Raw genomic sequence first — 12,648 nt, forward strand, 5'->3', positions numbered from 1 at the left:
TCAATTGATCATAGACAATAAGGCCTGATTTTGACTGCAGATTGTCAAAAATTTTATTTTACAATCTGTTTAATTTTCATACCAATCAAGCAATGGAAACACGTTATATTCTGGAAACCCTTTGTTTTGGACTCACTGAGAGACAGAAAGAAAGACGGACAGACAAGGCAGTTACTATATGCTCCAGAAACTTTTTACGGGAGAATAAAAAGGTGAAATCAGTCAACCAGAAACAAGACATTTTTGGTTTTGGCATCCCCCGTTTTTTTTGGTGTGGTCCTCGTTTCTCAAGCATTAGGTTTTTGTGGACTGTTGCTGCCTTTTCATCATTTTTCTTTTTGACTTAACTAATTGTTTTTGAACTCCCCTTTTGATATCATATCTCTTTTTCTATAAGTTAGCCATCTGCTGTTGTAAAACCTTGTCTTATCCAACATTTGCTTACAAATAAAAATCATCAAAATCATTTAAGACTGAAGTCTATACAGTTGGACAGAAAAACATACCATTGGTCGTATTTATGTCTGGTATTGGAATATTAACTACATCACTTTTAGGTCTCAGATCATTAACTTTGTTTGCTTCTCTGAAAATAAGATCAAGATTCATGTACATATGTAAAACTGATTTTTGCAAATAAAAAAAAAAGATTTAAAATTGTAGCCATTAATTGATTCAAGTCCTAAATAAATTGCACTACCAGTATCAATTTTTTTAATCAATAAAGTTACTATGCAACATCTTGATATACCATCAACAGCAAAAATACTAACAATCAAAATTTAACCTCAGCAGACTTTTCCTTAACTGATGAGATGGAACAGTAAATCTGAATTAACAAGGAGTCTAATGTTGAAATTTGAATTGTCCAAAGGATCAAATATTTATTATTCAGTAAACTAAAAGATATTCCATGTATTTTTTTATAACAGCTAGAGCACTTTTCTATACATCTGCATTCAGCTGATTTTCATGCATAAAGTTTGTGAAAACCCAGCAAAAAATGCCAAACCACTTACCTTTCAGGCAAACATTTTCCATTCAAGGCAAGTTTTTCAAATGGAGGACATTTTCCTTGGTACACATTACAGTTACAGGCATCATACCCATAATAATATCTGTCTGTATCACAAATGCATGGCTTACGACAACCCCCATGACCTTCAGATAAATAATTTACTCTTCTTGACTCTGAAAATCACAAATTAATAGCAATGTATATTTCACGAAATAGATTCATTATGGATATCGGACATCTGAGGATTGAAATAGATAAGTATTTTCTAATTTGGGTTTTGGATTTTCAATATTTTGGCCTCGATCATCACTGAAGAGACATTAATTGTCGAAATGCCAATCTAGTTCAATAAAATTGGTAGAGTTTATCTTATTGAAATAATTAACAGTTATTTCTATTCTAACTGACCCTAATTCCACTGCATGATTGTAAAGTTAATTGAATTTTTAAATAAACAGAAAATGAAGGTGTGTTTGTACACAGAATATCCTTACTGGTAAACAGTAGATTTTATGCAACCCTCAAAATATATTACTAGTATAGGACACTGTCAAATCAAAATTGTCATTACAAAAGAATTACATGATACTGTAAACAAACTAATTTTCGCAAGTGATTTCGAGCTATTTATTATGGCGACTTTTGCAGGAAGAAAAATAACATGAATAAAAATTGTCATGAAAATTTAAAACCTAGATCTTTCCTTGTCTAACTACCTCAAGTAAATTTGAAAAGCACGAAATTAAATTGCCACGAATTGGGATATAAAAGTCTTAACGTGAAATAAAGTATTCGCGAAAATAAGTTGGTTTACTGTGCAGCCGAGTATATAGAATGTTGTTTAGAAAATTAATAATAAAATGCTTCGCTGGGCGCAGCTTGATATACGACCGCAGAGGTCGAACCCTGAACAGTTGGGGCAAGTATGGACACAACATTCAAGCTTGATACAGCTCTGAATTTGGATTGTGATTAAATATTTGACACAGCATAGGTTTCTGACACAGAAAGAATGTGGTCTAAGAACTTCAATTTTTTTAATTTACCTATTATGGTCCAATGTCCAAAATCAAAATACATGGTTAGATTCAGCATATCAAAGAACCCCATATATTCAATTTTTGTTGAAATCAAACAAAGTTTAATTTTGGACCCCAACTTGGACAAACTTGAAAACTGGTCCCATAATCAAAAATCTAAACACATGTTTAGATTCAGCATATCAAAGTACCCCAAGAATTCAATTTTTGTTAAAATCAAACTAAGTTTAATTTTGGACCCTTTGGACCTTAATGTAGACCAATTTAAAAATGGGACCCAAAATTAAAAATCTAAAAACACGGTTAGATTTGGCATATCAAAGAACCCCAATAATTCAATTTTTGATGAAATCAAACAAAGTTTAATTTTGGACCCTTTTGACCACAATATGAACCAATTTGATAGCGAGCCCACAAATAAAAAATCTAAATACATGGTAAGATTCAGCATATCAAAGAACCCCATATATTCAATTTTTGTTGAAATCAAACAAAGTTTAATTCTGGACCCCAATTTGGACCAACTTGAAAACTGGGCCAAAAATCTAAAATCTAAATACATGTTTAGATTCAGCATATCAAAGAACCCCATATATTTCAATTTTTGTTGAAATCAAACAAAGTTTAATTTTGGACCCCAACTTGGACCAACTTGAAAACTGGGCCCATTATCAAAAATCTAAACACATGTTTAGATTCAGCATATCAAAGAACCCCAAGAATTCAATTTTTGTTAAAATCAAACTAAGTTTAATTTTGGACCCTTTTGACCTCAATGTGGACAAAGTTGATAACGGGGCCCAAAAATCAAAAATCTGAATACATGGTTAGATTCAGCATATCAAAGAACCCCATATATTCAATTTTTGTTGAAATCAAACAAAGTTTAATTTTGGACCCTTTGACCTCAATATGAACCAATTTGATAGCGGGGTCCACAAATAAAAAATCTAAATACATGGTTAGATTCAGCATATCAAAGAACCCCATATACACAACAGCCCGTGTGGATTTTGCTTTTTCCACCGGCCCACCGTGGGCAGTCCACCCGTGCCCACTCTAGCTATAATCTCTTTTTTGTAAAAATATTGATTACAAATGCTTATCTGCTTTTTTCAAGTGATTGTACTTGCAAGTCTTTAGATGAAACAAAAGAGATTGAATGCCCACTCCTACAGGTGGGCAGAGTGGACAAGGTACAAATTTTGCCCACCTGGTGCCCACTCCCATGGTGGGCCGGTGGACAAAGCAAAATCCACCCGAGCTGTAGTGTATTCAATTTTTGTTGAAATCAAACAAAGTTTAATTTTGGACCCCAATTTGGACCAACTTGAAAACTGGGACAAAAATCAAAAATCTAAATACATGTTTAGATTCAGCATATCAAAGAACCCCATATATTCAATTTTTGTTAAAATCAAACAAAGTTTAATTTTGGACCCTTTGGACCTTAATGTAGACCAATTTGAAAACTGGACCCAAAATTAAAAATCTAAATACGCAGTTAGAATCGGCATAACAAATAAATAAATGTGGTCAAAGATTTTACAAATCTAATGCGCCATACTGTCCAATTAAAGATTACTTCTTGAAATTTTTCAATATTTGAAATTTGAAAAAAAAATAATATTTGAAGAATAATTCTTTTTAATTTCTGAAATCTGAAATGAGAAAAAATTGACCCCCCACAATTTCTTTAAACCCCCCCCCCCCTTTTTTTTCCCCCAAAAAATTCTTTCCCTCAAGATATGGTCATAATCTCAATTCAAATTTCCAATGGAGTTTGCAACCATAATTACCCATTTAAATTTACCATAGTGCTAACTTAATCTAATTTATAATAGAATTTAAAATATAGTGTCAAATCTTTCATATGGATTTTGTTGTAAAAAAAAAAGATGCAACATTTGCAGATATTTTTACTGGTCTTCCTTTATAAATATGCATTTCTTTAAACATAATTTAAAAGCAGTGTAAGGGAAGTAACCAAAATGTTGTATTTGGATTACCTCCCTTACACTGTTTTAAATTATCTTAATTGTTCATTAACCATTACTTTATACATAATTTAAAAGCAGTGTAAGGGAGATAATTTCAATGATGTATTTGATTTATCTCCCTTACACTGCTTTAAATTATGTTTTGTACTAAAGTATTTGTCCATTAACCAGGACAACCTTGTTTTTCCCCCTTTTTTGCCCCCAATTCTTAAACGGTTTGAGCCATAACCCCCCAAATAAAATCCTAACCATCCCTTTGTGGTATGGAAACTTGTAGTATAATTTCAGAGAGATCCATACACCGTTCCACAGTTATTGTCTGGAAACTAGAAAATGCTTATTTTTGGCCCCTTTTTGGCCCCTAATTCCTTAACTGTTGGTACCGTAACCCCCAAAATCAATCCCCACCTTCCTTTTGTGGTATTGAACCTTATGGTAAAATTTCATAGAGATCCATTCACTTAAACTAAAGTTAGAGTGCGAAAACTAATGCGTCTTCGGACGACGACGATGCCGGAAGACGACAACGACGACGCCAACGTCATACCAATATACGACCACAAAAATTTTTTTGCGGTCGTATAAAAAGGTGTCTATTATGGATTTGATTATTTTCGTAGATACCAATTTTCGTGGATGGAAGAAAAAATATATTTTTCGTGGATATTAATTAATTTTCGTGGTTTTTCCAAGGTCTACAGAAAACGTGTGCTTTGTTGAACCTCTAAATTCATGGTTCACCTATACCCACAAAATCCATGAAAATTTGTATCCTGGAACGATTAAAATGATGAGACATGGTCACATCTGAAAAGTAATCATCATTGATTCATCGTTGATTACTTCAAGCTTAACCTTACCAGACGGACAAGAATAGGATTCACACTTATAAACATAATCAGAGTTTGTTTCATCAGCCAACCATTGATCTGCTGGGCAAGGTCGACATATGTCATGTTCTAAATGATCAGTGCATGTTTCAACGAAAAATCCTGAAAAATAATAAATACAAACTAAATATGTCAAGATCTTATCATGTTGTATAATTATCATGAATATGCATGAAATTATTGACACTGGCTGTTAAGCAAGCATCAATCAATAAATCAATATATTTGCCATGTAGGGCCTTACATGAATGAAGGTAGTTCAACTGGAATAAAGTTAAGTTAATATGCCAGTAAATCTCCTACTGTATTGATATCCAATCATAACAAATACACAAAAGTATTCCAATTGTTTCCCCGAACTTCACCTGCATATGGGATATACATTTTCCAACTCATTTGGTATTCAAGAGCTTACAGCTGCTACTCAGACTTTATAAAACATCACCAGTGTCTAAGCATAAAGTTGATTAACCAGGGTTATATCAAAGAACACCTAGTCCTTGGAGTTTGGTATTTTTGTTATTTTACTTTTTTCTTCAGTCAGATATAAATTGTGACAAAAATAATTAAATACCACCACAAAATTCTGCATATGCATCAAAACTTCCGACAAAAAACTAACTTTAATAACTTAAATTACACATCCTGTACATGCACACGCACAATAATGACTCATCTGTTGGATGCATTCATGATAAAAATATTTGCATATTTGGTCATGTGATCCTATGTGAAACTTAAAGAGTTTGACATATTGGGTAGACACCATTGTAGAAGACTGTATGTTGACTTTTAGATGTCATTTTGCTTTTTTTTTGTGTCTATAGTTTTCTCATAAATGTATGGTTACACTTGTTTCATTTCCTTTTACTCATATTTAGGATCTTTTTCAAATTTTTTTATGTTTTCATTGACAGCTAGCTGCCACATTCAAAGGAGGATCATGAACATAAAATTCACTTATTAGTTGCCTGTTACTGGCATCAACAACATATATATTTTAGAAAGTTGTGATTAACTATTGAGTTTAGAGGGTAGGAATGCCCTTTACCGTCAGGCGTCAAACGGTCATTTTTGGCTACCGCTAGCGTCAAATTGGTTAATATTTTACCGTGATTCATCAAAATATCCTTATCGTGATTCGTCAGAGGTCTCATATAATTATCATTACCATTATTTTTGGAAAAAATTTAACGTGATTCGTCAAAATCAGTTGATTTTTTTATTGTCTAAAAGAAAGTGGTAATTTTAATGTCATGTACCAAAAATTACTGTTAATGTCATTTGGCAAGAATTTTTACCGTTATTCATCATGAAGGTACCCCAATTACGACCCTCAGTTAAAGGTAAATGAAAAAACTGAAGTTAGAGACGGAAACGAAAAATTCAGCAATTTTTCCATTTGTAAAGGGGCATAACTCTAGAACAGTAAAAGTGACGCCACCAAAATTCAAACTTGATCTGTGTTTTGTGATAATAAACATTGTGTATAAGTTTCAAAACATTTGGTTTAGGCAAACTAAAGTTGGAGAAAGGAAACGAAAAATTCAGCAATTTTTCCATCTGTAAAGGGGCATAACTCTAGAACGGTAAAAGTGACGCCAACAAAATTCAAACTTGATTTGTTTTTTTGTGGTAATAAGCATTGTGTATAAGTTTCATAACATTTGGTTGAGGCAAACTAAAGTTAGAGAACAGAAACCAATTTTGGTACGTATGTATGGACGGACGTAGGTACAGACGGACAAGGGTAAGCCCCCTCCGCTACGGCGGGGGCATAAATATTCTTGTGATTACATTATATTACCTTCACTACAATTTTTGGCAAGTTTTTTGCAGCAAAAACCCTTTCTGTCAACAACACCAATCCATTTGTGTCTCTTTATATAATTTTCTGGACACTTTTCAAAGCCCAGTACATAATGGGTCAATAGTAAGATGATGAAAACTTGCACCTGCATATATGTAGAATGTTTCAAGCCTCAGGATCTGTTATTGTTAAAGACATTTAATCAAATGAAGCACATTGATATGAGTTGCAATTAAAATACAAATTCATGCAACAAGATATATGTATGATTTAGTGACTGTGTTGTAACTATGTTTTTTTTTTCTGAAGCATACCTTTAGAAGAAATACACCATTGTAAAAATTCAAGACATATTTCCCTTTGGTAAAAAGTACATGCATTTTACTCATATCATGGTCTAGGAATATAGTTCCCAAGTATTATATGGGGTATTTCTTCCTGAATTTTCTTGACACTGTTTTCTTTGAAAAGTTTATTATATTGATCCTATAACATGTATAAGTTGCATATATATTGAAATAAGTAAAACATGTGGGAAAAAATTATTGGTGAAAGTGAAAGTAGTAATTTGGCCAAAACGAAAATACTAATTTGGCCAAAGAGAAAGTAGTAATTTGGCCAAAGTGAAAGTATGATAGAAATTAGGATTCAGCATTTATTCAAACTCAATTCCTAATAATAATTATGGTCTACGAGCAGTAGAATTTATTTCATGTTTGAACCTGTGATATTTTTTTAAATTCAATTTAACTTTTATCAAGAAGGGCATTGTGACCATGTCCATGGTAAAAGTAATTATGGTCTGATGCCTTTCGTATATTGATTGTTGACGACAAGGTGAGCTTAAAAAATAAATGACATTCAAATGATGCTTAATTCTTAATTTTATCATATTCAAATCCAATGTTCCAACACGATGACCAACGCACGGTGGTCTTTCTTTTACAATTGGTCCAAAAGAGGACAATTTCGTGTGGTTAAAAATAGTTTGGAAGAATTCCGAATTTCTATTTTTAGAGTTACAGATCACTCAGTATTTTAGAGTTACGTCAGTGTTAAAATGATATGGTATGTCCCAAAACATAAAAATTGGGGTTTTCTATTGGCGTCTTACTAGTCAGCCTTTTCTAAACAAAACAAAAATCAGCCCTGTCCTTTACATATAACAACTAACCGGTGCTCGTAGAAACTTATAAAACATGCTCGTGGTGAAAGTTTTTGAATCATATATAAACGACATTTGAAGTTATAAATTAATGCAGCTAATGAGCTATATAAAAAAAAATATTTCATTAGGTTAAGCAATTTTCTACTTTTAAATGCAGTAATGATATAAAAATCCTTTAAAGTTGTACTTACTATCTACCGGCCTGCATAATATTTTCATCAACACAGTTCACAGTCACTCGTCAAAACTTCGGCTGATTCCGTATCTCCGTTCATATATTATTAAAGCAGCTTTAATAGAAGAAGGACACCGGATTAATCCGATGTTTGCCGATTGTGCTCACTGACACACCCTTGTGTTGGAATGTGGGGAAACTTTATTTCTATTTATAGCTCATTCTTTGGCTTTAGGTAAATTCCCTTCTACATGGAAACAAAGAGTTGACCCTCAACGGAATTGTACTGAAGAATAGTAAAAACGACCGAAGCACATTTTGTATGAAGCGCTTCGGTCTATAAAATTATAAAAAGAGGCATTCAATTCTTAAAATATACATTTTCCATGAAATTCAGAGTTATATCAAGCTTTTCGTTTGTTTTTCTATGCATTATTTTTACATTGTCACGGAAAGTACGTGCAGTCATAGCTGTATTATATACGGAAATACAATTTAATATTGAAGTGCCTCACGATTGTTGTCAACATTCAAAATTACTCATACGGATTCGAATGAAACATGCATGTTGTTATTTGTGATCTATTACAATTCACAATGTTTATATACTGTTACTTTTATTGACTCCGCTCACAGGGAGGCAGTACCTTAGGTGATAATGATTTCATGGTTCACCTAGCAAGCAAGCTAACCAAGGATACTACATTTACCTACACACTCAAGTCCATGAACTGTAACAGTGTAAAGAAGTCTTCAATTTCAAAAAAAACATTCAAAACGATTCCTCAAAGTATTTTAAACTAATAATCAAAAATAAAAGTAGAAATAGGTAAACATAATCACCGTATCCACAGAAACACTTTTTAATTTATTTAATATTTTGTATTATTTTTTTTTCGCTTTCAATGATTATGTGTAATGGTAACTTTTTACAAATTTTTTACAAATATCTTTAGGTATAGATCATTGGGTTTTGATATCTTCGTGAGCGTTCATTCAACATTCACCTTAAAGGGGCACTAGCTGTCAAATTCATGTTCACCGATTTGACTCAAATTCTCATATTTGATTTATAACAATGTAAAACATTTATCCAAATTATAAAAAGTCTAAAATAAACAATATACCGGACATGGACTCGATAATATGTAGCTTCGTTTCGTGTGTATTTTAGTGTAGACGCCATCTAATTAACTGTCGAGTTGACCCCCGAAGACCTCCGATTGCCATATAAGCGATATAAACATAAATATAGATATAAATAGATATCAGACTCGTGCATTTATATTTTTCTATGTCTGTTTAATTTCATATTATAGATTAAAAATATTTATTATACTTCACGTAAAAATGCAATATTTTGATTGGCTTATACGAGGGTGTTAATTTACTCTATTACCCTTCATGGAGACGCTTGATCAAGTGTGCGCTTTATTAATCACGACTCTATCCTATGGCAAATACTCTATTACCCTTCACGGAGACGCTTGATCAAGTATGCGCTTTATTAAATACGGATGCTTGTTATGTACAAGGCGTCATAGTTTATTACTTTGAATTTGAAATTTAATCGACAGTAATAACACAACATTCAGTATAATAAATTAAATAACACATATCTGAGAGGGTGATAGAGCAGATTGTTACCCCTCGAAAAGACATTGTCAACCTTGGCTTCGCCTCAGTTGACAATGTTTTCTCGGGGTAACAATCTGCTCTATCACCCTCTCAGCTATGTGTTATTTATGTAATGTTAATCATCGTTTTTGCCTCTATCAGAATGATTTTTTGTGGATCGAATCAGTCAATCAAATGATTTACCTTTGTTTCACTTTCAATGTTGACATTCTTTTCCTTTAAATAATTGAACACGCACAATGCATGCGGTATCCATCTCTAGCTAAGGGGTTAAATTGAAGTTCACATGAATACGGATTCAATGAGGTCGAATTATTCACTTGCAAGTGAATAATTCATCATCAATGTTTCTTAGCTTATCTTGACAAAATTGAACTATACAGGCTGCTAAAAGCGATATAGTATTTCAATATTTCACTTTCATTAATGATTGAACAAAAACATCATACTTTATATTTTTTATATATCTCGTAGCTAGTGCCCCCTTTAACCTGTGACAGTGTTGTAACACTTAACAGACGATAAAATCATTATAAAAAGGGCTCGTCTTGTCAAATCACAAAATGACAATTTTCAACTATTAAAAATCCATGTTTTGCAAAATTAAAATATTAATTACTACACCTCCAATCGATTTGGAGTAAATATGTGTGATGCCAAAACATTTATATCGACACGAATAACTGGATAGAAAAACATGTTTAAATGATTATAAATAAAATCAATGTTATAGTACCAATAAAGACAATATTTAAAGTTCTTGCTACAAAATGTTACATTGGTAATCTAAAACAATGCGTTTAATGACCAATATGTTTGTATAGTTCGTACATGATTGTGTTTAATTTACGAACTCTGTTAACAACATCAACGTAAACAATGGGATGTGATATATTTTTTGCAATTAGATTGCATGTAACGCCTAACTAACATGCAATGAACGTATTTACAATGTAGTTAAGGTTTTAAAAGAAATTTGCAGTGACGAAATCCTCGAATTTATAATTTACCAGTTGTAAAAGCGTACATAAATTACATGCATTGAAATCTAACAAAGCTTAAGCGTTACTGTAGACACGGGTATGGTGAATATTTTGGAAAATTTACACTACATAAGAAGGACCATTAGAACATCACTGGAAAAAAAAGAAAATTTACAGTATGGATCGAATGACTAATCAGTCTCTTTTGTCGTAAGTTTTTGGTATTTTTTTGTCATCAGCATGGATTATAATATAAACATAATATAAAAAAGAAGATGTGGTCTGATTGCCAATGAGACAACTCTCCACAAGAGACCAAATGACACAGAAATTAACAACTAAAGGTCACCATACGGCCTTCAACAATGAGCAAAGCCCATTTGGTATAGTCCGCTACAAAAGGCCCCAAATGACAAATGTAAAACAATTCAACCGAGAAAACTAACGGCCTAATTTATGAGTGTTTTAAGATAACCAAAAGTTCTTTTTCTTTGTCTGAGTTTATAGATGTTAAACCCTCTCGCAATATTCTCGCAGATATATTTAGATGAGTAGAAATTCAGACAAGAGATCGGTTTTCCATTGTCAAAATCGGTTTTGCGTGTATTGACAAACTGTGACTTCTCATATATAATATTAACTGTTGGCATATATAAAAGTAAATTTCTCTGTATTGAATCAAACTCTGAGTGGAAATCTATTAAATGTTAACATAAAAGTAAATTTCTCTGTATTGAATCAAACTCTGAGTGGAAATCTATTAAATGTATATGTGTTTTCTTCTTCTCTATGTGTTCAATAGTTCAAATAATGCATGCAATAAATAGTATGATGATGACCATTCGTGATTTTCCATACATGAGTTTTGTGAAGGATTAAAAGTTGATATAAGAAATCACATTCTTTCTGATATATATAATGATGTTGATTACTATTTAAAGCCCCGATATAGCTGGCAACAACTTCTTGTAAGGGATCTTGAAAATTCTACCTTGTATGGGTGTGAAGCCTTTTTTAACAATATGTACTTTAAAAATGGCAATTCAAAGTTCGTGATTTAAATGAATCCCTGAACTACACACTGGGTTACTATTTTAAACCTAGTCTGTAGATTATTTTCAGTAGAGTAAACAGTATTACACGGAGTGTTAAAATAATTACATTTTCTACATATTTACACACAACAATTAAAAACAAGTTTTCTACGAAGTCCGATATATATGTGCCAGAATCATACATATTTTGTCAGGATCAGGATCATACATATTTTGCCAGAATCATAGATTTTTTGTCAGAATCATAGATATTTTGTCAGAATCATTCATCTTTTGTCAGGATCATTCATCTTTTGCCAGGATCATTCATATTTTGTCAGAATCATACATATTTTGTCAGAATCATTCATATTTTGCCAGAATCATTCATATTTTGTCAGAATCATACATATTTTGTCAGAATCATACATATTTTGTCAGGATATCGCTCACACATATTTTGTCAGGATCATACATATTTTGTCAGGATATCGCTCACACATATTTTGTCAGAATCATATATATATTTTGTCAGGATCATGATCATACATATTTTGTCAGGATCATACATATTTTGTCAGGATCAGGATCATACATTTTTTGTCAGAATCATAGATATTTTGCCAGAATCATTATACATATTTTGTCAGGATCATACATATTTTGTCAGGATCAGGATCATACATTTTTTGTCAGAATCATAGATATTTTGTCAGAATCATACATATTTTGTCAGGATTTGTCAGGATCATACATATTTTGTCAGAATCATACATATTTTGTCAGGATCATGAACATAGATATTTTGTCAGGATCATACATATTTTGTCAGGATCATACATATTTTGTCAGGATCAGGATCATACATTTTTTGTCAGAATCATAGATATTT

General features: G+C 32.1%; 1 protein-coding gene across 1 annotated transcript; it reads right to left on the bottom strand.

Moving 5' to 3' along the window:
- Positions 1-31: 31 nt before the first annotated feature.
- On the bottom strand, positions 32-8,244 carry LOC127720109 (uncharacterized). The gene is made up of 5 exons (XM_052226526.1): positions 8,118-8,244; positions 6,756-6,937; positions 4,919-5,050; positions 1,020-1,191; positions 32-586 (listed from the first exon to the last, which is right to left on the bottom strand). Exons 2-5 carry the CDS (start codon positions 6,907-6,909, stop codon positions 481-483), a joined length of 564 nt encoding a protein of 187 aa, XP_052082486.1. The 5' UTR covers positions 6,910-6,937; positions 8,118-8,244; the 3' UTR covers positions 32-480.
- Between the last annotated feature and the right edge of the window lie 4,404 nt (positions 8,245-12,648).

Source organism: Mytilus californianus, unplaced genomic scaffold (genome assembly GCF_021869535.1).
Source record: "Mytilus californianus isolate M0D057914Y unplaced genomic scaffold, xbMytCali1.0.p SCAF_11, whole genome shotgun sequence".
In the NCBI taxonomy this organism is placed as follows: domain Eukaryota; kingdom Metazoa; phylum Mollusca; class Bivalvia; order Mytilida; family Mytilidae; genus Mytilus; species Mytilus californianus.